Below are 26,211 nucleotides of genomic sequence, written 5' to 3' on the forward strand. Positions count from 1 at the left end.
GAACCCACAACCCTGGCGTTGCAAACGCCATGCTCTACCAACTGAGCTACATCCCCTGCCGGCCATTCCCTCCCCTACCCTGGACGACGCTGGGCCAATTGTGTGCGCCGCCCCATGGGTCTCCCGGTCGCGGCCGGCTACGACAGAGCCTGGATTCGAACCAGGATCTCTAGTGGCACAGCTAGCACTGCGATGCAGTGCCTTAGACCACTGCGCCACTCGGGGCCATATACAAGAGTATGTTCCTTAAGTATGCATAACCCATTGTTGGGGTAGTTACCACCTTGCTAAAATATTTAAATAATGTTGTACATTTTATATACAAATATGTAATGTGCAAAAATATTGAAGGACAATGCAGTGTACGAATTTAACATGATGAACAGGAATGACATGTACGCTCACGGGTGGCCAAAAATAACTATCTGAAAGTCACGCCCCCAATAGGCCATGCCTTTGGATTACACAAAAACGCTTTAATTTAACCATCTATGGAGGTGTTAAAATACTCATAAAACCTAGCGGTCAAACAGGGAAACGGTTCCAATCGTTTTCCACCATTCATTTTTCCCATAGGGGATTTTAGAAACACATAAAATAAGGGCTGTGTTTCGTGTAGGCTTACCCTGGTGTGACGTTTTGATAACCGGACAAGGTGACTTTTATCAATATATTCAGCTCTATGTACTCTCCGAATCGAAAATGCTACTTAGCATCAAAGTTGACATCATGCAAGACTACAAATCCCTGCAAGCTCCTGCACGTCTTCTCTAGCTGACATATTTTCTAACAGGTATTGTGTCAATTTAAAACTTGCACAAGATAGTTCACAGAATTGTCAATTTAAAGAAATGTTGTCAATTTATTCATTACTACATTTAGCTAACATTAGATAGTTAATCCAGAGATTCTTACGTTTGCCTCGATTTGGCAGTCTCGTCCAGATCATCATGGCATTTGTAGTTCTTTAAGATAGCCACATTAGCAGCTAATTAGCAGTTCTTTTTGGGGGGGTAAATACAGGCAAATATATTGATAAAAGTCACCTTGTCCTAGAGAAATGTACACGGTTATCAAAACATCACAGTAAACCTACACGAAACACAGACCTTATTTTAAATGTTCCTAAAAAAAACTTTTGGAAAAATTAATGATGGAAAAGTGATTGGAACCATTTCCCTGTTTGACCGCTAGGTTTTATGGGTATTATGACTCATACTGTGGTACTCTATTGGGTTTTATTCACTTTCATACTGGGTTGACCCAGCAGATGTGTCTTTTTAATGTAATCCATTGGTTATTTTCAAGAGGCATGGCCTATTGGGGGCATGGCTTTCATATGTATTTTTGGCCACCCATATTTTAATATACAATTAATAACATTATTTAACTATCATAACAAAGTGGTAACTATCCCAACATTGGGAGAGGCACTTTAGTAACTTATTAAGCTACAAAAGTGTCAGTGCTCAACCTAAACATGTGCACACAATACAACAGAACAGATTAACCGGAATGACATTTACTCTCTAACTATTTAAAGCCACGCCCCTACTAAGCCACACCTCCAGTTTTCTGATATGACCCGGGTGGTTTTTATCTCAGCATTTTTTTGAGTGTATGGCTGGTGTACACAAGAGCCAAATTCTATTAGACCTTTATTTTTATTTTCAAATTATACTAAGCCTATGAATGAATCTCTATGTTTACCGTATATTTTCAAATAGTGTTCACATTGCTTTCACTGTGTGGGAATTTGCAATCTATGAGGGAAATTTGCAATGCAATTTATTTGTTAATTCTAATATATTTGAGTCAAAGGAATAAACAATAAATCCAATCCCTTCTCTTTATTGGTAGTGTGTTTAAATATTTATTGCGTCTGTTATAAGGAAGCAGTGCCAGGAGTGCTGCTATATAGTGGTGCTCAATCTCCAGGGAACTAACAGGATATTGCCTATAACCTCATTAAGGTATAAACATACCACATGCATAGTTGATCCAAGAAGAATACATAAGAAGATGTGAACATCTAATACGCAATCACTTATAGCTAGAGAGAGTGTTGCCACTCTTGTCATGGAAAGTTATCCCTATACTTATTAAAAACCATAGTTCTTCCAGAGTTTTCGTAGAATCAAGATAGACTTAATTACAACGCAACAAAGTTGGTCTGCAGAGCAACTGAATTCCCAACACTTGGCCCTCAGTTTATATACAGTTCTATTCTCTGCACATTTTACATACTTTTTAGCCTAATCCCTCCCTGTTTAGTTCTTCCACCATTGTCTCCAAATCTTACAACAAAAAATAAATAATTGTCATTTAGCAGACGCTCTTTTCCAGAAGCAATTAGGGTTAAGTGCCTTGCTTAAGGGCACATCGACAGATTTTTCACCTAGTCAGCTCGGGGATTAGAACCAGCAACCTTTCGTTTACTGGCACAACACTCTTACCCACTAAGCTACCTTCATCCTTTGACCGCTCCACCCACTCTGATAGTGGTGAAATCTGACTTCTCCTCCTCCTATGTATTCAAACTTGGAAACAATAGTGGCAGGACCAAGCTTTCTCATGCAAAACACAACAGAGCCATCTCTTATCAGTCAGCAGAAGCCTTGAGATTAGGAAGTGCACACTCCTGCATCCTGTCGCAGTTCACCAGTTTCAGAGATAGGCCCCCTCTGCACACAAAGTCTCCAGCCACAAATACATTTGCACATAACACATTATAAAACATATCAATCAATACTTAAATATGGTTTAAACATGGCAGGCCCATAACCCATTCTCATCCATATACATTTGAGACATTCCTCATGCATGGCTTCATGCATAGCAGTATAATCAGTTCTCAGACATGTACAGTTCTCATGCATAGTGCATATTTCCCACACATAGTAAGAATGAGCAGGCCCATTCACAGGAGCCATGTCCTGACTCTGGCTCAGGCTCCCACCTTGTGTACCACTCTGTACCACACTCTGTTTCACTTAGTCTTACTGCTTGTCTTATGATTAACTAAAGTTTAAAAAGATTGAACTATGTTCATCCTATAGTTTTAACTTATAGTCTACTTGGGAGTCTACTGAAAAATTGGCTTCTTTCCTGTCTATCCCCATGTCTGCTTGGTCTCCTTTTCATATCATACCGGAACCCCCTCTTTATCCAAACAGCCACCCTCCCTGGACCTTGAGCCACTATGGTTTCTTCTTGTGACTATGTGTATGTGGCTATGTGTATCGGGTCAGGCTATGTGTATCAGGTCATAGCGCACAAACAAGTGATAACGTTAGTTCCGTTACTACTCCTATCTCCACACAGCTGCACCCTTGGAAGATAGTAAAAGACAGGATGAACTGAAAAACGGTGGTCACTCTGAGGCTCTTTGTCTAGGATGAACTGAAAAAAACTGTGGTCATTCTAAGGCTCTTTGTCCTGACCGTGTGACCAGGTTACTCAGAAGCAATGAGAAACAATACAGGTGTATACAGGTCTATCTGTTCCTGAAGTTGATCTCCATCCCATGTCCTTGACTACACACCCAGACCAGCTGCAGGGAGCTAGAGGGAACCATCCTTTCTCAGAAGCACAGCATTTGCACTAAAGAAATGTCTCTACTATTGTTAAATTGTTTCTTAATCCATAGGCATATAGGGCATATAGGCATTTCATTCTACACCATGCATAGTTCATATAATTGGTTTGTTATGTTGTCCAAGTAAATTAAAAATCTCCAATACTCTCCACTCTCAAAGATGTGCATTTCCAATATATCACTTAGTCCTAACTGCTGTCTTCCTGAAGTTCAGTCCAGTTGTTTTCAATGTACAGTTGAAGTCGGAAGTTTACATACACCTTAGCCAAATACATTTAAACTCAGTTTTTCACAATTCCTGACATTTAATCCTAGTAAAAATTCCCTGTCTTAGGTCAGTTAGGATCACAACTTTATTTTAAGAATGTGAAATGTCAGAATAACAGTAGAGAGAATGATTTATTTCAGCTTTTATTTCTTTCATCACATTCCCAGTGGGTCAAAAGTTTCATACACTCAATTAGTATTTGGTAGCATTGCCTGTAAATTGTTTAACTTGGGTCAAACGTTTCAGGTAGCCTTCCACAAGCTCCCCACAATAAGTTGGGTGAATTTTGGCCCATTCCTCCTGACAGAGCTGGTGTAACTGAGTCAGGTTTGTAGGCCTCCTTGCTCGCACACGCTTTTTCAGTTCTGTCCACAAACTTTCTATAGGATTGAGGTCAGGGCTTTGTGATGGCCACTCCAATACTTTGACTTACTCCATTACCTTGACTTTGTTGTCCTTAAGCCATTTTGCCACAACTCTGGAAGTATGCTTGGGGTCATTGTCCATTTGGAAGACCCATTTGCGACCAAGCTTTAACTTCCTGACTGATGTCTTGAGATGTCGCTTCAATATATCCACATAATTTCCCTTCCTCATGATGCCATCTATTTTGTGAAGTGCACTAGTCCCGCCTGCAGCAAAGCACCCCCACAGCATGATGCTGCCACCCCCGTGCTTCACAGTTGGGATGGTGTTCTTCGGCTTGCAAGCACCCCTTTTTCCTCCAAACATAACGATGGTCATTATGGCCAAACAGTTCTATTTTTGTTTCATCAGACCAGAGGACATTTCTCCAAAAATACGATCTTTGTCCCCATGTGCAGTTGCAAACCGTAGTCTGGCTTTTTTATGACGGTTTTGGAGCAGTGGCTTCTTCCTTGCTGAGCGGCCTTTCAGGTTATGTCGATATAGGACTCGTTTTACTGTGGATATAGATACCTTTGTACCCGTTTCCTCCAGCATCTTCACAAGGTCCTTTGCTGTTGTACTGGGATTGATTTGCACTTTTCGCACCAAAGTACGTTCATCTCTAGGAGACAGAATGCGTCTCCGTCCTGAGTGGTATGATGGCTGTGTGGTCCCATGGTGTTTATACTTGTGGACTATTGTTTGTACAGATGAACGTGGTACCTTCAGGCGTTTGGAAATTGCTCCCAAGGATGAACCAGACTTGTGGAGGTCTACAATCTTTTTTCTGAGGTCTTGGCTGATTTCTTTTGATTTTCCCATGATGTCAAGCAAAGAGGCACTGAGTTTGAAGGTAGGCCTTGAAATACATCCACAGGTACACCTCCAATTAACTCAAATTATTTCAATTAGCCTATCAGAAGCTTCTAAAGCCATGACATCATTTTCTGGAATTTTCCAAGCTGTTTAAAGGCATGGTCAACTTAGTGTATGTAAACTTCTGACCCACTGGAATTGTGATACAGTGAATTATAAGTGAAATAATCTGTCTGTAAACAATTGTTGGAACAATTACTTGTGTCATGCACAAAGTAGATGTCCTAACCGACTTGCCAAAATGATAGTTTGTTAACAAGAAATTTGTGGAGTGGTTGAAAAACGAGTTTTAATAATTCCAACCTAAGTGTATGTAAACTTCCGACTTCAACTGTAAATGCTATTGGTAAACAAACCCAGATGAGTTCAGTTTGGTTGAGTAATGTGGTCCACATCTGGAACCATGGCCTGAGGAAACATCAACTGTATCATTGTTGTATTAATCACCCCATTTCTTCTGCCAATACCTTGACACAACACTTGGAATAGTGGGCTATTGACATTTGATTCATATTAATTTATCGGGCAAATGGGTGGTGTTGTTGAAAAATAATCTGGAATGAATTAAACCAGATTGGGATTTTTGGACACCTAATTGGGGATATAAACTGAATAGAGATAGGAATGAAAAGCCATTTTATAATCAATTGCATCTCAGTGAAGCAAATCCAGCTGCATGTCATGGGATGGAAATGAATTGCTCAGCCAGGGAGAACGTCTGAAGTTCTCACATAACATGCAAAGAAATCAGTAGACTAGTTTTACTACTAATTACAGATTTAAAATATAATATAATATAATATGCCATTTAGCAGACACTTTTATCCAAAGCGACTTATAGTCATGCGTGCATACATTTTTTTTGTGTGTGTATGGGTGGTCCCGGGGATCGAACCCACTACCTTGGCGTTACAAGCGCCGTGCTCTACCAGCTGAGTTACAGAGGACCACAAAAAAATTTCTAGTAGTTCAGCTGCTACTAATTTACAGATTGGTAAAGACTCATGTCATATGTTTATTGTTGAGAGGCTGTGTTCACTTTTTAGGTAGTTAATGCATCCTCATAGAGATATGGCAATGTATTGATCAGATGGCAACATTATTAGGCTACATTAGGCTGATGCTTTCAAGACAACTGGGAACTCGGAAAAGAACGAGGTGAAAGCATGACGTCAGTGATCTTTAGGTCGGAGCTCTAGAAAGATTCCCTAGTTTCCGACTTGGATGACCGTTCAAAACGATTTTTCCCAGTCGGAGCTCTTTTTTTCAGAGTTCCCAGTTGTCTTGAACGCACTAAATTCGGAGATTTCCGAGTTCCCAGGTGTTTTGAATGCGGCATATATTATGGGAATTACCAAATCGTGACGCATTTGAATAGAGAAAGTGCGCAGTCAGTGGTGAGCATTGGGGTACTGCCGAGGCTAGTGGCAAGGTAAGGACTTGCAATGACTGCTCTCGTGTGTATATAGAAATTGTAAAAGTATAAGAGGAATGTGATATTTGAAGGTGTTTTGAAACCCATTACTAGTTTAGGACAATGCACCATGAAGTGCGACGGTTGTAAAAATAGATTGGCTAGCTACGTTAGCCTAACAGGGTCATGATGGCCATAGTAAAATAAAGGATCAGTGTGGTCAGGGCTAGCAATTATGCATTTACAAGCTGTTGTTGTTTTCTTATCATAAATACGCAACTGCTATGTAGTTTTACAAATAAATATGCGAGTGATTACTTTATAGCTAACGTTAGCTAGCTAACCATTTACACAGCTAATCTTCTTATTCCTGTCTAATCTAGGGAGAGACGGTTTGATGCCAAATGCATCACTTGCGTAACGCGTTACTTACTTTGCGTGTTCACATTTTAACAGACGCTCTTATCCAGAGCGACTTACAGTTAGTGAGTGCATATTTTTTCCCCATACTGGCCCCCCGTGGGAATCGAACACAACCCTGGCGTTGCAAGCGCCATGCTCTACCAACTGAGCTACACGGGGCCCGTGTTCAGACAGATGCTAGCTAATAGCTGTCTTTATACACAAATATCAGGTGATGCTGCTTGCTAACATGGAAGTGATTGCACTTTCTAAATGGCAAGTAAAGTTGTTGATTTTTTAAAAGTCATTTTTTAGCAGACGCTCTTATCCAGAGCGACTTAGTTAGTGAGTGCATACATTTTCATACTGCCCCCCCCGTGGGAAACGAACCCACAACCCTGGCGTTGCAAGCGCCATGGTCTACCAACGGAAACGCAATTTTTACTTGGCTATTTTACCTATGCATATTTTCTTTTTCAGCATGTTGCGTCTACCTGCGGTGAGTCGCGCTCTCGGAGTCGCTCACTCTACAGGGGGCGTGGCTGTCACAAAAAATGGTAGGCCTCATAAATTTACCAACAGTATTAATAATATCACTATATGTTATTATACATGTAGGAATAAGAGCACATGTGTCCTTGTTACCTAATTCTGCTCACAGATTATCTGCAGGATAACAGATTTGCCAGGCCTAGGCTGGAATGGTGAAATCAGATCTGCTCAATTTAGTTTGTTAAGAATGCCTTTTATTGTGATGGCACACTTCAAATTTAACTAATGCAATATGTAATGTGGATAATAAAGTCTATGGCATTGTGTGAAATACAAAGAGTGAGATGGAGGGTGGTTTTTGATACAAGGATGTAGACGATGTGTGTCTTTTTTAAAATGTGTTTACAGTTCGCAATGCAGCTACAGCAGCAGCCAGTAACCTGGTGGAGGTATTTGTGGATGGGAAGCCACTTATGGTGGAACCAGGAACCACAGTGCTGCAGGTAGTGGGGGCTCTAATATTTGACAAATACTTGACTCTAGAATAGAATGTCTTGTCAGATGTTTATACAGAGTAACTGCATTGGCAATTACTTTAGACTTTCTTGATATCTTGTTTTAGGCATGTGAAAAGGTGGGAGTGCAGATTCCTCGCTTCTGTTACCATGAGCGCCTGTCAGTTGCAGGGAACTGTCGGATGTGTCTCGTGGAGATTGAGAAAGCTCCAAAGGTATGTGCTTATGGGTTATTGAAGGTTTTTAATTGACTGGCATGTACTTGTACCCTTGTTTATGATGTACACTCATATTCTAATATCAACACATGCACATCTCTTTACAGCCAGTGGCAGCATGTGCCATGCCAGTCATGAAGGGTTGGAACATTTTAACTGACTCTGACAAAACAAGGAAAGCTAGGTAGGTAGAATCACCTGCAAACACCTCATCCCTTTGCATTACCTTCACCTCATCCCTTTGCATTACCTTCTTATTTGGTAATCATCACCAGTATTATAGCTTTTTCTTTTACCCTCTTTTGGTAGAGAGGGTGTGATGGAGTTCCTGTTGGCCAATCACCCTTTAGACTGCCCAATCTGTGACCAGGGGGGAGAATGTGACCTTCAGGTAAAAATATGTCATCATTGTTTCCTAAAACTTCTAAATCTCCTCTTTAAGAGGCTAGCAATAATGATGATGATTCATCAAGTGGGAGGAACTAGCAATGAGGTTTTTGGCATTGGACTTCTTAAAGTAACATGTTTTGCCATTGTGTGCTGACTGCAGGACCAGTCCATGCAGTTTGGCAGTGACCGGAGCCGCTTCTTGGAGAACAAGAGAGCTGTGGAGGACAAGAACATTGGTCCCCTCATCAAGACCATCATGACCCGCTGTATCCAGTGCACCCGATGTGTCCGGTGAGGCAGACTCGTAATCAAGGTCCACCTTGGAAGGATTAATTATAGAAGGCAACACCTTATTACTAATAATTTCAAAAGGGACTGATATCTATTTGCAAAATAATGTTTTCCATTTTTGCAGCTTTGCCAGTGAGATTGCTGGTGTGGAGGATCTGGGAACCACTGGAAGGGGCAATGACTTGCAAATTGGCACTTATGTGGAGAAGATGTTCATGTCGGAGCTGTCTGGGAATGTAATTGACATATGCCCTGTGGGAGCACTGACTTCCAAGCCATATGCCTTCACTTCCCGTCCCTGGGAGACCAGGTATGTGCATTAGAGTATGTTGTTGTGCATACAATACAAGCCAGCTCTTGAAATGGAATCCAAGTAGTAGTATATATACCTTGTTGGTTATCAACTAACCTTTCTCTCCTCACAGGAAGACTGAATCCATTGACGTGCTGGATGCTGTGGGCAGCAACATCATAGTGAGCACCCGGGGTGGTGAGGTCATGAGGATTCTGCCCCGTCTCCACGAGGACATCAATGAGGAGTGGATCTCAGATAAGACCAGGTAAGCTAAGGACCAGCTCATGTCACATCCACACTGCTTTGCCTTGTCTGTCTGAATTAACAGTGAACTCATTCTCTCCCTTGATGGCAGGTTTGCCTATGATGGGCTGAAGCGGCAGCGCCTCACTCAGCCCATGGTGAAGGATGCGTCTGGACAGCTGGTGGCCACTTCCTGGGAGGATGTGTTGACTAGAGTGGCTGGGGTGGTATGTGATATGTGGCATATTGAACACTTCTGGTTACGGTCATACCTTCCTCCTCCATGTTATGTGTATAAACAAAGAGAGAACAGTTTATCCACAGTGTCTCATGACCTGAGATGTAGCGTGATCTGTTGTGATTCAAGCATTTCCTTGTTGATGTAATTTGTGTTTGTGTGCAGGCCTTTTAAATGGTGTGTAGACACGAGTAGCCTATTACATCAGTGTTTTCTTTTGCAGTTGCAAGGAGCTCAAGGGACCAGTGTAGCGGCCGTTGTAGGAGGGATGGTGGATGCAGAGGCTCTAATCGCCCTGAAAGACATGCTGAACCACTTGAATAGTGACAGCCTATGTACGGAGGAGATCTTCCCCATGGCAGGGGCTGGGTAAGGCACGGCTGAGCCTGAGGATAATACATTGAGTGGTACAGAGCTAGTTAAGATAAGACCTCAGTGGAACATTCCTGATTTGGGTTCTATTTCCTATAGATCTGACCTGCGCTCAAACTACCTACTGAATTCCCGCATCGCTGGCATTGAAGAGGCTGATTTGCTTCTCCTAGTTGGCACCAACCCACGCTATGAGGCACCACTTTTCAACGCACGAATCAGGAAGAGGTATAGCTGGGATGGGATTTAAGTGCTGTCAAAAATCACTGGCAACTCAATTTGCATGTAAATAACTGTCATAGCTGCATCCAGCTCCTGATTTACACTCTCTCCTTTAAGTGGAAACTATAAATCTGAAACATGTTACCACCATTGAGATGACTAGTAGTATTTAATGCATGCTTTATGTTGTACCCTGGGTAGTTGGCTTCATAACGAGCTGCAGGTAGCCTTGGTGGGGCGGGAGGTGGACTTGACCTACACATACGATCATCTTGGGGAGTCTGCTAAGGTCCTGCAGGAAATAGCTGATGGGACCCACCCCTTCTCTAAGGTAGTCATGTATTATTTACACATCTCATGGTCGGTCACTAAGTGCTGTCAATGAGAATTTGCTACATCAACAATTATTTAAAATCTCGTTCCCAGGTTCTTGCCAAGGCAAAGCGTCCTATAGTGGTGTTGGGCAGTGGTTCCCTGCAGAGAGGGGATGGGGCCGCAATACACGCAGCAGTGTCTACCATTGCTCAGAATGCCCGTGTCAGCAGTGGAGTAAGGGAAAGCTGGAAGGTTCTCAATGTGCTTCACAGGTAATAACTACTACTGTACTTGATGTAGAATTTTTTTTAATGAGTTTTCACAGCAAATTCCCTCTTTGTTTGTCTGTTACTTACTACAGGGTGGCCAGTCAAGTAGCTGCATTGGATCTGGGGTACAAGCCAGGCGTGGAGGCTATCAGGAAGAATCCACCCAAAGTCCTGTTCCTCCTTGGGGCCGATGCTGGCTGCATTACCCGCCAAGACCTGGCAAAGGACAGCTTCATCATTTATCAGGGTCAGCAACGCGCCACCACAACAGAGAATTAACACCATTCTTTGGTGTGCATAATTTCAATAATAATATCCATGATCTTTAAGTGAGTCTTGCATCAGCCTGAATGTAGTTTTTGCTCCGTAACTCTACACAGGGCACCATGGAGACGCTGGGGCGACAATGGCTGACATCATTCTCCCTGGAGCAGCGTACACAGAGAAATGTAGCACCTATGTGAACACTGAGGGGCGCGCCCAACAGACTAGGCTGGCTGTGACTGCTCCAGGCATGGCCAGGGAGGACTGGAAGATAATCCGCGCCATATCTGAGGTAAACTACTGGTTCACCACACTTCAGTAGCAATTTCATGACTTAACTGTGTTGATGTTTATTTATTCATTTTTCTATAGCTTGCTGGATTGACACTGCCCTATGACACCATGGATAAGGTGCGTGACAGATTGGCGGAGGTTTCACCCAACCTGGTGCGCTATGATGACGTGGAGGAGGCCAACTATTTTAAGCAGGCAAATGAACTGGCCAAGGTCAGTTGTAACACAAAAATATATATATATATATATATATATATATATATATATATATATATATATATATATATATATATATATATATTAGTACACCACACAAACACCTGTCTTCCCTGGAACTTTTGGCCTTTCTAGGGAGTTTTTCCTAGCCACCGTGCTTCTACACCTGCATTACTAGCTGTTTGGGGTTTTAGGCTGGGTTTCTGTACAGCACTTCGAGATATTAGCTGATGTACGAAGGGCTATATAAAATAAAATTGATTGATTGATTGAACTTCCTAAAGAATATTGTTAGTGTTCTTCTTAGGAAGTAGGAAAAATAGTTGTCCTGAGGAAAACCTCTCCTATGAACATGATTATTTTTTAAATACACTCACGCCTCGTGTCTGCTTCCTATTGTTAATTAGGTTGTAAACTAATGGTGTCTGTCTTCTCCCTCAGGCTGTGAATCAGACCATCCTCACAGAGCCTCTGGTTCCTCCTCAGCTCACTGTTCGAGACTTTTACATGACAGGTTAGACTGGCCTACTGACTCTGTCTTTTCTTTACTAATGTATGTCAATGTTGTGTTAAAATCTCTCTCTTATCCACAGATCCTATCAGCAGAGCCTCCCAGACGATGGCTAAGTGTGTGAAGGCTGTAACAGAAGGAGCCCGAGCTATAGAGGAGCCATCCATATGCTAAAGCTCTGTTTTCAGGGTCATTCCTATCTAAATGTAACATGTCTATCCAACTCTCACATACTTACAGAAATAACCCTTAGGCCTACATACATCCATAGACATTTATGTATATGCTGTACAGTGTCATTGTAATAGATGCCTGTTCAACTCTCACACACCTATAGATATAACTTGCACACCTACAGAAATATATTCATATATGTCGTCAATGCAATAGATGCAGTACCTATACAATTCTCACTATAACAACAGCTGTGGCACATCCATAGAAACATTTATTATGCATTAATACACACAACTTCCTCATGCCCTTAATGACCAAATGCAGTACAAGCACCTTTCAGTCTTCCAGCTGACATCAGCATAAATAATTTATTTCCTCTAAGTATATTACCGTACCACTGTGAATTGTGTATAGATTGTATTTTCCCCAATGACTTGAGAATATGCTTCTTTGTAGATAATGTATACAAGAATAAATGTAATACATCTATTATTCTTCAGTAGTAGTCAATGGTAAAGCACAAACTATTCTTAATCTTTGTAGATAGAGCCTGAATAGAGCCATTGGTCAGCACAATGTATCACATTGGAATGAATGTCTTATGCGCCACTATAGCACAGTTTATATCAGTGATCACAAATATTTTTATTACACTGTTGAAATAGATTAAATGTACTTCATTGTAACCTTCATGAAATACTTGTTTATAATCACACACCCACAAATGCATGTTTTGTAATGGCCAAATTGAGCTGGTGAGAATGTCACAAGTGCATTGCGAATCAAATAAGGCAGGCTTATCAGAAATGTTAATTTCTATAGCAGAGAATGTAACAAATCTGAAACAATTTCCTAGGGAAAGAAGAATACATTAATGTGGAGTATTACATTAAAGCTGTGTTCCCCATAACTTTTTACAGTTACAAGCTGTTAGTAGGAATAGACGTGATGGGCACTAGCTGCATCAGCATTGGGCAACAGTGTTGCAGACAGGGTAGAGAGAACTCATTCATAAAGAATGATGTGATATCAGCCGTTGCCAGATAGAACCGTGACCGATAAGGTTGATATAAGTAGGGAAATGTAACTTATTTCAAAGCACATAACTATAGCTACCCTCCAGTCAGCATTGCCATGCATGTACTCGGCAGTACATACAATTGAATTTCTTCACTGCTGTAGCTAATACAAAGTTGAATTTCCAATATGGTGTAGAGGTTGTTGTTGTACAGTGAACTGTTGTCATGTCTCCGCAGTGCCTGTAGTGGTGCTGTGAGGAGTCTGCTGTGGACTCAACTAAAATCCTCAGCAGCTCCCAACTGCTAATATTTGCTGTGGATAATCTACATTTACATGCATCAGTATTTTCAATGATATTGTATTCGAATAGGAGCACTATTAGTATCCTAAAATATAGAATATCGATGCACAAATAGGCAAGCTGATTCTTCTGGCACTTCTACAGTCTTTCCGGAGCGAATACCCTACATAGCCTATACCAATTGAAGGTAAGCGAAGCCTCTTCACAGCCTCGACTTCGATTTTTGGAGAGTCCGGTTATGGCGCAGGACTAGAAGGACGACTTTGCTACTCGAGGCCCAATTACTAGGTCTGATAGGCCTTATTGTTTCATGTTTAAAACGTTTGATTTGTTATCTGTATCACACAACATGATAATGATAGCTGGTTAAGGAGCTATGATATAATATACAGACATTCACAACGTTTCATTAATCACCTAAATGTATTTTTCTAAACAGAAAATGATCAGATGACTTGCGGGCAATGTTTTGTTTTGAAGGCCTTTTTGAACGGGCCTCTGTGCCTCCCCTTGCCGTATGTTTGATTCTCGTGAAATCCTAGTCTGAAGATCTTTTTATATTTCAAACCATTTCCAAATATATTTCAGTTTATTGAAAATTTCGCATAATATTTCATTGACATTTTCTCGTGTATGTTGATGTTTCCGTTTCCTGGCTACAGCTACTTTTGTGTTTTTAGCGTAGCTAGCTAACGTTAGCTAGCTACCTACAGTACTAGGCTACAGAAACAATCGTATAAGGTAACTAGCTAGCTAGTTGTTATGTATGATGTTAATGTATGTCGTTAACATACATTTGTACTTGTCCAATGGCTATACTTTTCGGAGGTGTGCAAATTGGCCAGAATGTAGTTAGTTATCTAGCTACTAACGTTAGCAAGCTAGCTACCCAAGAAATGTAGCTAGCTATATAGCTAGCTAACGTTAGCTAGCTAGCTCGGTTTGCTAACGTTACCTGACTAGGTTGCTAGCTAACGTAAGACAGGTAGCAAGTAGGTAAATAGGCTAGCTAGCTATTTGTTTTTGATAACTTGCTAGTAATTGTTGGGCTGTTTCGCAGATAATTAGACACGTAGTTTGCTTAACGTTATTTAATTCAATTTGTTCAAGAAGTGTGCATGTATTAAGTTAGCTAGCCAACGTTAGCTAGTTATTCCTCCAGTTTTAATCACAACGTTAGGTAATAGCTATATTTTAACGAGAGCCTAATTTAATTCAGGGTTATCTAACGTTAACTAGCTAGTGGAATAAATGGTGACGTTCTAATTTTGTCTAATTCTCTCGCGAAAATGACATTGTGACAATACAGGACAGCGTTTCCACATCCTGTATTTATTTGCATATAACGGGCAACTTCAGTCTGACTGCATCCTCGTGCGCATGAATGCACTGTAGCCACAGGTACGGGGAAGCATTACAGTGCTTTCTACAACTGCATGTCCTAAGCCAAAAATGTCCCTTACAGCATTGGTTCAAAAACAAATTAAACAAACATGAAGTCATATGCCACATATCATCCTATTATTTCGGTCGTGTGCAGCTTTTTTTTTGTTTTTTACACTAGTAGTCTATTTGGCGTACCTCGAACAAATTCATGATTAGATTCCTGAATTGTGCATGGTGATGTTGTTGCTAGCAAGTCAGGGGAGCTGTAAATGTTTATTTCTGTACCCCCAGTCTGTTTGTGTTTGTCTTGTTTGCATATTCAGGGCATTCTCTGATTTACTGTGCATGATGTTAGACTTATGGTTTTCCCTGGCTTATTCCTCTCCCATCAGCTGATGTTCTCAAGGACAAGAGTCACGTGATGTATGAGGGCAAACACATCCACTTCTCGGAGGTGGACAATAAGCCATTGTGCTCATACAGCCCAAAGCTCTGCAAGCAGCGCAGACTCAATGGCTATGCCTTCTGTATCCGTCATGTCCTGGAGGATAAGACTGCCCCCTTCAAGCAATGTGAATATGTGGCCAAGTACAACAGCCAACAGTGCACCAACCCCATCCCCAAGTCTGAGGACCGCAGGTGGGTGTGACAATACAATAGAAAGCTGTCCTCTGCACTGAGGACGGTAGGTCTTTGTCATTGACCTATCTGTCATAGTTGTGAACAGCATGTTAAAGATGTGTGTTTGTTCCACAGATACTGTAACAGCCACCTCCAAGTTCTTGGGTTTATCCCCAAGAAGGAGCGGAAGAAGAAGCACGATGCATTGGAGGAGATGCGCTCACGACCTCACCTGGAGTCAGTGGCTCTTAACATAACTGTGCCCTCGCTGGCCCTGAAGGCCTCCAATGGCCTGGACGAGCTGCCACCCTCTCCACCCTGTACCCGTCTCCTACCCCTTCCAGACGAGGAGATCCTGGACCCTTTTGCCTTTTATGAGGACGACACAAACGGGGAAGAGGGCCCTGCTCGGAAGGGCTCCACCGTCAGGAAGAAACTACACAGTCGGCTGGTGCTCAGCCAGAAACTCCAGCTCCACCATCACGACACTGACTTCCTCCAACCACCTCCAGAGCACTTTAGCCCCTCTCCTCTTCCCCGTGTGCACCCCTCCTCACCCCTCCACCCGCACCTCCCCTGTAAACAGCAGACAGGACTACTCCAGCCCCCCCAGCACTCTACCATGCCCTCGTTTGTCCTCCCAGGACAGCAGCAGGGTTTATTATGCAAGCCAGCTCCAACTCAGACTCTCGCCTTTCTGCCTGTCGGGCTGCCCCCCAACACGGCTCCCAGTCAGGTACAGTCCTCCGGTCCCCCCCTCAGCAGGAAAGCTCTGTTCACTGCCACGCCCTTGCCATCCAGTAGCTGGGACAGCGCTCAGCGGCTTGTGGTGGCCATGCGCCCAGCTGCCTTCTCACCTCCCCCTGCCTGCCTGGCCAGGTTACAGCATCTCGTGCAGCTCTGTTCCCAAAGACATCAGGAGCACGGAGACCTTTTCCCTCATCTAGGTACCTCTTCTTCCTATCCATGTTAAATAGAGTTTACACAGGCAGTCCAATTCTGATATATTTTTTCACTAATTGGTCTTTTGATCTGATGTGATTGGTCAGTAGACCAATTAGTGGGGGAAAAAATCAGATAGACATTTTAGTAATTTAGAAGACGCTCTTATCCAGAGCAACTTACAGTTGGTGCATTCATCTTAAGCAAGCTAGGTGGAACAACCACATATCTCAGTCATAGTAAGTACATTTGTTCTCCAAGTAGTTATCAGCATAGTCAGTGCTAGTAGGAAAAGACAAGTGTAAGTGTTAGTTCACAAAAGGCATTCATAACTTTTTTTAATTAGGCTTATTAGTTGTGGAACATGGGGTCGTGTAAGATAAATATAGATGATCTGACAATATGCTGCTGAGACCAGCTGGACTAACAGGCTATCTTCTTTCAGGGTTGGACTGGTCTGAAGACAGTGCAGAGGATGACGACGTGGAGGCAGAGAGAGTTCCACCATATCACAACGCCTGGAGACTACAGGAAGGACACACACAGGACGTGTAAGTTGCTTTCTAACATGCTCATAGTTAGGCTCTCATTGTAGTCAGACATGGATAGGCTATGACTGTTGTTTATTTTTCCATCACAGCTCTGATGAAGATGCTGGTAGCTCTCGGAGAACACGTCTGGCTCGGCTGTGCTCGTACCTCCAGGATAAATACAAGCACTTGTGCAGGCAGGAGAGGGCAACCATGCGCCAGAAGAGATACCGCTATGCCTTCCGCAAAGCCCTGCTGCACGCCGCCAGTAAAGACCCAGACTGTGCTGGCCAGTTGATCCAGGAGCTGCGCAAGGTCTCCCAAAACTCCTCAAGGTACCCACACTCAACACTCCCATTAATGCAATGAGCCTGACTAACCTGGTTAGTCTCCATCAATACCATCTGTCAATGGTTAATGTCCAAAAATTCATGACGTCAGTAATAATTAGTGCCCAGGCCCTAGATACTCGAGTCTTTCCTGGTCAGGTGGTCACGTGATCAGGAGAAACACCTGTCCCCAGTAATGATCGTTTTGTTCTGAAAAGCTAAGGGAGTTCTGAGGGAGTGTTGATATGCTAGTTGTGTTGTGAATAGCTGAGGAAGGGTTGATGTGGTTGTGTCCTGAGCGTGGGTCTGTCTGTCTCTCCTCAGTGCGCTGGGGCAGCAGGAGACAGAGACGAGAATCTGTTCTGGAAGCACCAAGGGCCGGGCCTGCAGTAGCCAAGCTCTACCCTTCACCCGACACTGCTTCCAGCGTATCCTTTTCACCAACCTTACATCAGTTACATGGCACACTGGACTCTTAGGGCTAAACTGTCATTTATTGGGGAATATGGCTTTTAACTTGTCCTATTACAACTTAGCAAACAGACTCAAATTATGGGTCCTGTTTTTGACACGACTGTTGTGTGTGCTGTCTTTTCCATTGGCGTGTTTCCTTCACGGTTTCTCTGCAGACGTTCTGTTGAATCGCTCCCAGCAGCTCTTCTCCAGTTGCACAGCCAAATTTGCAGATGGACAACAATGCGCCATCCCTGTGTTTGACATCACACATCAGACCCCACTCTGTGAGGAGCATGCCAAAAAGATGGTGAGTTCCCCTTCAGTCAGTACATTGGAGTGTTGCCATTGTAATACCTATGGCACAGTATCTGCTCTGTATTACTATACTTGTGGACATGTGTTTTTCCTATAGGACAATTTCCTGCGTGGGGACGGTAACCGAAGAGTGCAGCACCAGCAGCAGCGGAAGCCGCGTAAGAAGACCAAACCGCCGGCGCTCACCAAGAAACACAAAAAGAAGAGGAGGAGAGGGCCATGGCGGCCCCAGAAGCCCATCCCGCCGGCTCTGCCCCAGGGGAACTTGGGAATGCCATCCTCCTCCAGCCTGACCATGCCCACCCAGGCCAGTATCAGGTCTGTCCCACTCACTTAATCTCTTGCTCACCCTCTCTCTTAGCTCTAGTATTAACTAGGAATTTAACGATACGCATCGGTCCCCGATTAGAATGTTTAAGATAATGTACGACTGCATCGGTCTGCGGACGCCAAACCGATCTATGGATCGGTCAGAAAATGTATTCAAACGTTACGAATCTCTGAATAATCTATTTTTTGTTGCTCATATTACTTTCTTTCTACGTAGTCTTTTGTGACAACTGACACGTCCTCTCCTTCAGTGTCGAACTAAGCATGTAACTGTGTTGACAGTCATTGATATACAAGTCATTTTGCAATAATAGTTAGCCTAATTTCAGCTGTTTGAAGCTGGTGTACGAAACCGAAAGTAAAAGATACAAAAACTGAACAGGAAGCATAGAAATAGCGCACATAAGGCAGATCTACCTACTACTTCTTAGACTTGCTTTCAATGAGAATGACAGATTTATAACTCCCATTTCTATGTGAATTTGGTTGTTGCCCAAAAAGTTACATATTGCAGCTTTAAACAATCACTGATAGTGGGGTGGTAGATGCCTAGTCTCCCTTATGGGTCAGATCAGGTGCCTACATAGTATAGACATACATCATTTACACACACACACACACACACACACACATAGTACATACACCAGGGATACGGCCTGCGGATCAATTTCCAAAGAAAAAATTGTGATTTTTTTTGTTGCTCCATCGGGGTCTCAACTTACTGTTGAGAGTTAAAATGGTATAATACACAAGGTGCAATTTCAAAATGTGGTAGTGCATCACCCCTAGCGTCGATTGACGCACCCTTATTAAAAATCCCCATAAAAATCTACGGTAGAGATATCGTCCGCCTATGTCGGCCTTCCGCATCAGAGCTACAGCGCTGTTTATCAGACCAGGAGACATCCTGAAAATCGGTCTTCTCCCGAAAACGTCTGTAGCATTCGAACGGTTTGGCCTACAAACGAATATGACTGTATGGAAAGATGAGGCTCTCACGAACACGATGGTGTTCTCCGTTTTGTTCTACGACCCCCACAATCCCCACGGGACTCGTATGAAGGTAACATACCGGTTTACTTTTTAAAAATGTTTATGTAGTTTTGTGTCCCCCCCAAAAAAGGGGTTAACTATATGTTAAAAATATATGTATAATAATTCCTGAGCTTTCTTATATCTCCTAGATATAGGACAGACACTTCAAAGCCTTATTTATTATTATTTTGCCATGTGTTATTCAATGTGTTTTTATGGGCTATAGCAGTGAAGGCCAAATTCAATATTTTATTATACTTTTTTTGATACCTACAGGGGTCCTAAAATTCATAATCAAATAGCTAATGGTATGATCATCTTAAAACAATTCCATATGTTAGCTTAGTAGAACCCCCCCCCCAGGCTTAGACTTTTAAGGGCTAAACTTGTAGAATTCATGGTCGAATTACCGGCCCGGGGGCCCCCATTTGATTTTGTTAGTAGCTCTCACTCAGATATCATATAAAAAAAAACTGCTAACATTTCTTTCTGTCCCATGGCAAATTGAGTAGAATGGCAGGAAATTAGTTTTGAAATTGCAAAATCTTCTCTCTGCCCCATGGCAAAATGTGTAGATTTTCCGCAAACTTGCTTTAAAACTGCTAAAAATTAATCTGCGCCCCATGGCAAAATGTGTAGAGTTGCAGTAAATTCTCTTAAGATGGGGCCAACAAAATTTCGCTTTGGGGCGAACAAAATTTCGTTTAGGGCCTGTCATGCCAAATAATGTCGCCCTCTGCGTCACAATGGGATTCGATAAACTATTAGCGGTTGATAACCTAATGATTAGAATTTTGGAGATCATTACAGCCTAAGTGACGTTATTTTTATAATCGCTTTGCAAACAAGGCTGATTTCCGCGACAATGTTGCTGTTTAAACAAGTTTTGTTTAGCTAATAAAATGAAAACATTACTTCCAACTACTTTGCTTGACACAAAGTTACTTACCTTACAGATCACGAAGTCAATTAATTTCCACTCGATTCATATGCAAATCTGTTGATTTGGCTTGTCTGGCTGTCATGTTTTTATTTTAACCTGCCCTTCCCCTGTCTGTACTGAAATAATATAATTTGAAATAATATAATTTCAGTAGTCCTCTAGTACGATTATTTTTTGTTCTATCTCGCATAGTTAATTAGTACGCCCTTGTGGTTGAATATATATGTATCTATTGTAGGTCCTAGGATACAACAATGAATCATGTAGAACAAATAAATGGTTTTACAAGCTAAATCCTTCCAGTTATCTAATAGAAGTTAACTGCTTAACGTTACCCTGAATTGTGAATTTCTCTGAATGTTGCGCCTCTTGTCGAGATCAGTGGTGCCTTCATAGTACTTCGCCTGGTTGGAAAGATAAACGAAAATCTCCTCGAGGAATGCCATTGAAGTGCAAGCTACATAGAAACAGAAAGCTACAATAACAGTACAGTACAGTAGCTAGCTAACGTTAGCTAAATAAAACTGTCTGGCTAGCTAGCTAGCTAGCTAGCCAGCTACTGTAGCTGGCTAGCTGACTAGGCAGGCTGAGGTATATAAGTAACGTTACAGTAGCTAGCAACGTCAATCTAAAAACAGCTTCAATGATGTATTCCTATTTAGCAATATTTTCTTATATAAAGACAAATATATGGTAAAGAAAGTGTGTTCTCTTTCCAGTCTTTTCGGTCCACTGAAGCAGCAGGTAGTAAGCAGGTTGTCACCGTCAAAAACTCGGTCCTTGGAGAGCAATTCTGAGGTAATAATTTTGCGCGGACTGAGGGAGCGCTTAAGAGGTGAAATAGAACTAGAACTGCCTCCTTCCTTCGCTACGAGGGAAAATAGAGCCAAGCAACCAGCATAACAACGGACGCTTTGGTTCATTACATAATCCGGTCATAATGTTGGAAGTCCTAGCAACAACCCTAGCAACAGAAGCTAGAACTCATCGAATCCCATTGTGAAACGGGACGACGACGACACACCATTTGGCATGACAGGCCCCGAAAAGGCCAGGGCCAGCTCTGACTACATGTGTGTGTATGGATGTGCGTATGCAGACCAGTGAGCCACTGCGGCCCCCCATGATGAGTTCAGATTTTTTGTGGTTGCCCATCCCTGACATACACCATAGACATACATCATTAACACACACATAGCATATGTTTTACTATCCTTGTGGGGACCTAACATTTATTTCCATTCAAAATACAATTTTTCCTAAATCTTAGCCTAATTTTAACCCTAAACCTAACCCCTGAGCTTAAAATAGCCTTTGTCCTCATGAGGATGTGGGAAATGTCCACATGGGAATACTTTTCCTTGTTTTGCTATCCTTGTGGGGACTTTTGGGGATTTCCGGTACCCACGAGGATACTAATACAAGCACGCACGGATCTGAGCTTCATCAGCAGGAGATTTTAATTTATAATGGATAATGAATGTTTTTATGCAACCAATGTTAGTGCATCGAACCGAATCGCATCGATTTGTTCTCTAATCAAACAGAATCGCACTGAATGGTTTCAAACTAAGACGGATCGTTCCTGTATCAATCGGAGCCCATCTATCTAGATACGTATCGAATCGTCTTGAAAGGGAAAGATGTACATCCCTAGTATCAATATATTGTCACAAACAACTGCACGGTGTACACTGAGGAGAATTGTATTTTATGAAGCTGTCTTGGTGTTAGGAGTCCTTCGACACCCGAACTGAGCACCGATGAGCTTCCTGATGACATCACCAATGACATGGCAGACATTCCAAATGACCTCGAGCTTAACCAGGAAGACTTCTCGGACGTGTTACCCAGGCTCCCCGACGACCTGCAGGACTTTGACTTGTTTGAAGGTACAGTATGCTTATTGTCATGGATTTCACTGCTCTAGGTCCTATTCATAAATGTTAGTTTATACTTTTAGATTTGACCTTCTAAAGAAGCTCAGTTAGAGCAAGACTTTCCCAGTGGGGGTATTTTTAGCATGTGTGTGATGTCAGCCTTTTTCAATATTTTATTTTTTACCGAAATTGTTGTATTTGAACAGGTTTGTCTGCTGATAAACTGAAGTCTCAACTATTTACTCACATTTCTTCTTGACCTCTTGAGAAAGGGAGGTGGTTGGTAGATTCCTAGGGTGTGGGTAAGAAAGTTGTGTACATCCTCAGGTAAGAATGGGGAGCTGCTACCCACCACGGAGGAGGCTGAGGAGCTGGTGCGAGCACTGCAGGCTGGGCTGATGGGCTCCTACCCAGACTCCCTGGTGTGCCTGACCTCCATGGCGGAGCTGGCGCAGGCAGACGGAGTGGACCATCGGGTCATGGCAGCAGTGTTTCCTGGGCCAGGGGTCCAGCCAGGTGGGATTGGGGACCTGCTCAACGGCCGCATCCCTCCAGAGAACTTCTCCAGCCTGGAGCTGGAGGACAACCTGCTTCACTCTGCTGGGGGCCACTTCTCCCCCGCGGCGTCACCTCAGCAGCCCCCTGCCCAGGGCCAGGCCCCCCCCTCGGGGCCTAGCCTCACCACCTCCACCGTCGCACAGAGCCCCCTGTCAGAGCGAACGTTCCCCCGGACACACCCGCCCCACATCCTGGCGAAGCCCGAGGCGCACACCTCGTCTCCACAGGGCAGCCATTACAGCAGCGAGCATGTGCCATCCCCCTACAGTGACCACATGTCCTCCCCCCATGCCACCTCCTTCCAGACAGAGACTCCTCTCCTTCTGGAGGTCCCTCTGAGTGGGGTACCAGGCCCCCCGCAGTCCTCCTGGAACAACCTCCACCTGCCCCTCACTGACCCCACACAGTTTGGCAACCTCATATCAACCTCTCTTTCCACTCCCCCCTCCTCCACCTCCCACTCTGTGACCCTGCAGCCCATGGCTGCCCTCTCAGCGATCCCCCAGAGCGGCCTGACGGGCTTGACTGCTCCCCCCGACCCCTCACTACGCGACCTCCTGACCTCCACTCAGTCCAAGCAGCAGCTCCCTCAGTTCAGCGCTGCCTTCGGCCACCAGCTGGTCTCCCACAGTGGCATCCCCAAGGATGTGCAGCCCAGTCACAGTTCCACAGCTCCCCCCACTGGCTTCTCCATAGCTAATGCCACCGCTGCTTGTGCCAACAGTGCAACACCTCCCTTTCCACACAGTAACTGAGAGCAAGCAGGTCAAACCATGGACTCTAGACACTCATTCACCCACAGTCGATACATTTTCCATCTACTTCAAATCTGCAATTTGGTAACGGTGCACTATTCTATCTGAATTTGCACAACCTCAGATATTCCTTAATTGTAAAACTTTGGTGATGTTATAGCCATTTGGCCATCTGAAAGGGTATGCAAGAGTCCGGTGGTTTGACGTGAATGCCGCTCCAGGGTTTCACCAGCAGGGGGAGATGTTAGGCAGAGTTTGTGGGGAGGGAGGTAGCTCAATAGAAACATGGACTGTGTGGAGGAACATTGGAGGAAGTACCTTAGGAGCGATTATTCCTATCATAGTGACCGCAACAGTGCTAGAGAATTCTGTGACAAAGCCTCAATCAGTGGTCTGTTTTTTTGTATTGCCAGTTTAGTCCTGTCTAACAGCCATCAACTATAACCTGCCTTGCTATGATCATTACATCGGTTCATTGTTCCTCATTCCGTTCACCTTTTGAAAGAGATTCTAGGGTAGATCCTTGTAGCTATCTATGTGTGTGACCCATTATGAAGCAACAGAGGAAATTGCTCTGTCAAATCCTATCATGAAGTAGACTCCTGTCCTCCACCACTTAACAGACACAGAATTTGGCTAAACCACTTTTAAACAGCTTTTTTTATATTGTATATATTTGGTATTTTATTGGTTTACTCAGAAATGTAAAAGGTCTTTTGACCTCACCGTTGGTTGTGGGACTCCTTACGGGTGGCCTATTAGACACTTGAAGGTAAATCTTATTACGTTTAAGCAATAAACACATTGACATACTCAGTCACAGTTGTGTAATGTATTGTATTAGTCTTCACTTTATGTATCTTCACTATGTAATCCATACCAATGTGGACCAGAAATATTTTGGGGCCTGTATAACTCTGTCATAAACCGTGTTTTCTAAATCAAGGCTAAACTGTTTGATTAGAGATATAGACTGTCTGTCTGTAACAGAACACTGAACAGGAGCCAGTTTGCCAAAAGCATCTTAAGGCTAAGTTAATCGTTAGGATCCTATAGTTCTAACGATGAACTTAGCCTTAAGATGCTTTTGGGAAACCGGGCCCAGGTCAGGAAGCTTCTCTTGGGTCATACTTAGTAGTTTCACATAGCGAAGGAAAAAAGGGTCAATGTTATTGCAAGGGTAATGGCCAAATCCAGGGGCTTAAGTGTCCACAACTCTCTATGGTGCTCTCTGGTCTTGCTAAATAATGGCCTTTAAAAGGGACATGTATGTATGTGGTCCCTCCTAAGAGAGAAACTCTCTACTTCAGGAACCCAGTGGGAGGGAAATGGTTATCTTCGATATCAGAACTCACCCAGTAAAGGACCAGAAAGTTGTCTTTCACTAGTCTAGCAGTGTATATGGATGTGAAATTATGGCCCCCTTGTTTTACCCTCTGTTAGCTGTCTGTGGTAGTGACACATGTAAACTGGTGCAATGAGCATTTGAGGTATAGCACTGTCTGTTGTACTACAAAATTATTATCAGGTGAATTAAGGTCATTGAAGCATGGGTCTCTCTATGTTAACTGTTTGGTTAGGGAATGAGGATGGAATCTACCTGACAACTCTGCCCTATCTGCTTTAAAATAACTATTATTACAGCAGTAAACCATGAGTTTCGGTATATATATATATTTTTTTACTGAAAGATACTCAGTGTTAAGTATTAGATATATTTGTAGGGTAGAGATCTCTACAGTGGGTTTTATTGGTGAGTTAACGAGTGGCAATGGATTGAAAATGAAGTAAAAGAAAAAAGAAAAAAAATCTTGTCATTTGCAAAGTGCTTGATGGAAACTGTTTTGTGGAACACCCTTCTCTCATTTTAATGGCTATCAAAACTCTTGTAACTTCTCTTAAAAGTGGAATGATCAATGTTTGTGTACACTTTGTCATTTAGTTAACCAAACTGACAAAATGTCTATAATTATGTAAGACACTAATTTTGATAGCTATTAAATTCTGGCAAGCAGTTGCTGCTGAAAGACTGGGATTGCATGGAGAGACAACCTTACAGCTGAGTGCAAAGCCACAACATTTCTCCCTCATTTACTACTGGATCGCTCTAGGTAGCAGTAAATCCAACCATAGTATTGCATACCATTAACCTTTTATTCTTTGCAAGTACTAGGGATATACATAACAGCACACGTAATCAGTTTGGATTTGGAGCACATCACTGACCTGTGCTAAACAGGACTGAGGGAGGCCAGAGATTGCCTTTTGTCAGGATACAGATTACTAACAGCTGTCGTTAACTGCACACACATTGCTAAGCAGGCCCCAATTCCAACGGTGAAGGCCTAGTTCTTTCTCCCAGTTCCAAAGAGACCGAAATGTTGTAGGACACATTACAAGAGCAGACTCTTCAAGTTTGTTTATTTTGCTTGACCACAGCATTGTTGTTCCTAGATGTACAGCCCCTAGGAATTAGGTGGGCTGGAATGTGGTCTTGAATTTGCGCAAGCAAGATGATACTG

General features: G+C 42.9%; 2 protein-coding genes across 3 annotated transcripts; both read left to right on the forward strand.

Moving 5' to 3' along the window:
• The first annotated feature begins 6,511 nt into the window (after nt 1-6,511).
• On the forward strand, nt 6,512-12,780 carry LOC121536753 (NADH-ubiquinone oxidoreductase 75 kDa subunit, mitochondrial). The gene is made up of 19 exons (XM_041844267.2): nt 6,512-6,582; nt 7,447-7,523; nt 7,867-7,961; nt 8,081-8,188; nt 8,299-8,375; nt 8,501-8,582; nt 8,742-8,872; nt 8,997-9,182; nt 9,298-9,432; nt 9,523-9,637; nt 9,872-10,017; nt 10,120-10,248; nt 10,444-10,573; nt 10,669-10,829; nt 10,919-11,073; nt 11,207-11,382; nt 11,463-11,597; nt 12,042-12,114; nt 12,194-12,780. The coding sequence occupies exons 2-19, from the start codon at nt 7,448-7,450 to the stop codon at nt 12,283-12,285; spliced, it is 2,202 nt and encodes a 733-aa protein (XP_041700201.1). The 5' UTR covers nt 6,512-6,582; nt 7,447; the 3' UTR covers nt 12,286-12,780.
• A 783-nt stretch (nt 12,781-13,563) lies between these two features.
• Nucleotides 13,564-24,509, forward strand: LOC121536752 (INO80 complex subunit D). Of its 2 annotated transcripts, none has more exons than XM_041844264.2 (10): nt 13,564-13,796; nt 15,388-15,634; nt 15,752-16,563; nt 17,004-17,109; nt 17,199-17,423; nt 17,742-17,845; nt 18,047-18,180; nt 18,286-18,506; nt 22,231-22,388; nt 22,704-24,509. In XM_041844264.2, the coding sequence occupies exons 2-10, from the start codon at nt 15,417-15,419 to the stop codon at nt 23,687-23,689; spliced, it is 2,964 nt and encodes a 987-aa protein (XP_041700198.1). In that variant the 5' UTR covers nt 13,564-13,796; nt 15,388-15,416; the 3' UTR covers nt 23,690-24,509. The 2 variants fall into 2 exon arrangements, with proteins under 2 accessions (XP_041700198.1, XP_041700199.1); XM_041844265.2 differs by lacking the exon at nt 13,564-13,796 and adding an exon at nt 13,821-13,897.
• Nucleotides 24,510-26,211: the final 1,702 nt, after the last annotated feature.

Source organism: Coregonus clupeaformis, chromosome 23, assembly GCF_020615455.1.
Source record: "Coregonus clupeaformis isolate EN_2021a chromosome 23, ASM2061545v1, whole genome shotgun sequence".
NCBI classification, from domain to species: Eukaryota; Metazoa; Chordata; class Actinopteri; order Salmoniformes; family Salmonidae; genus Coregonus; species Coregonus clupeaformis.

Excerpts from the sequence above, each read along its gene's own strand:
- LOC121536753 (XM_041844267.2), top strand. The coding sequence starts at position 7,448 with ATGTTGCGTCTACCTGCGGTGAGTCGCGCTCTCGGAGTCGCTCACTCT. Across the intron at positions 7,524-7,866 it reads CGTGGCTGTCACAAAAAATG|TTCGCAATGCAGCTACAGCA; the intron begins GTAGGCCTCATA and ends ATGTGTTTACAG. Across the intron at positions 9,638-9,871 it reads TGACTAGAGTGGCTGGGGTG|TTGCAAGGAGCTCAAGGGAC; the intron begins GTATGTGATATG and ends TTTCTTTTGCAG.
- LOC121536752 (XM_041844264.2), top strand. The coding sequence starts at position 15,417 with ATGTATGAGGGCAAACACATCCACTTCTCGGAGGTGGACAATAAGCCA. Across the intron at positions 17,424-17,741 it reads GTCTCCCAAAACTCCTCAAG|TGCGCTGGGGCAGCAGGAGA; the intron begins GTACCCACACTC and ends GTCTCTCCTCAG. Across the intron at positions 22,389-22,703 it reads GGACTTTGACTTGTTTGAAG|GTAAGAATGGGGAGCTGCTA; the intron begins GTACAGTATGCT and ends GTACATCCTCAG.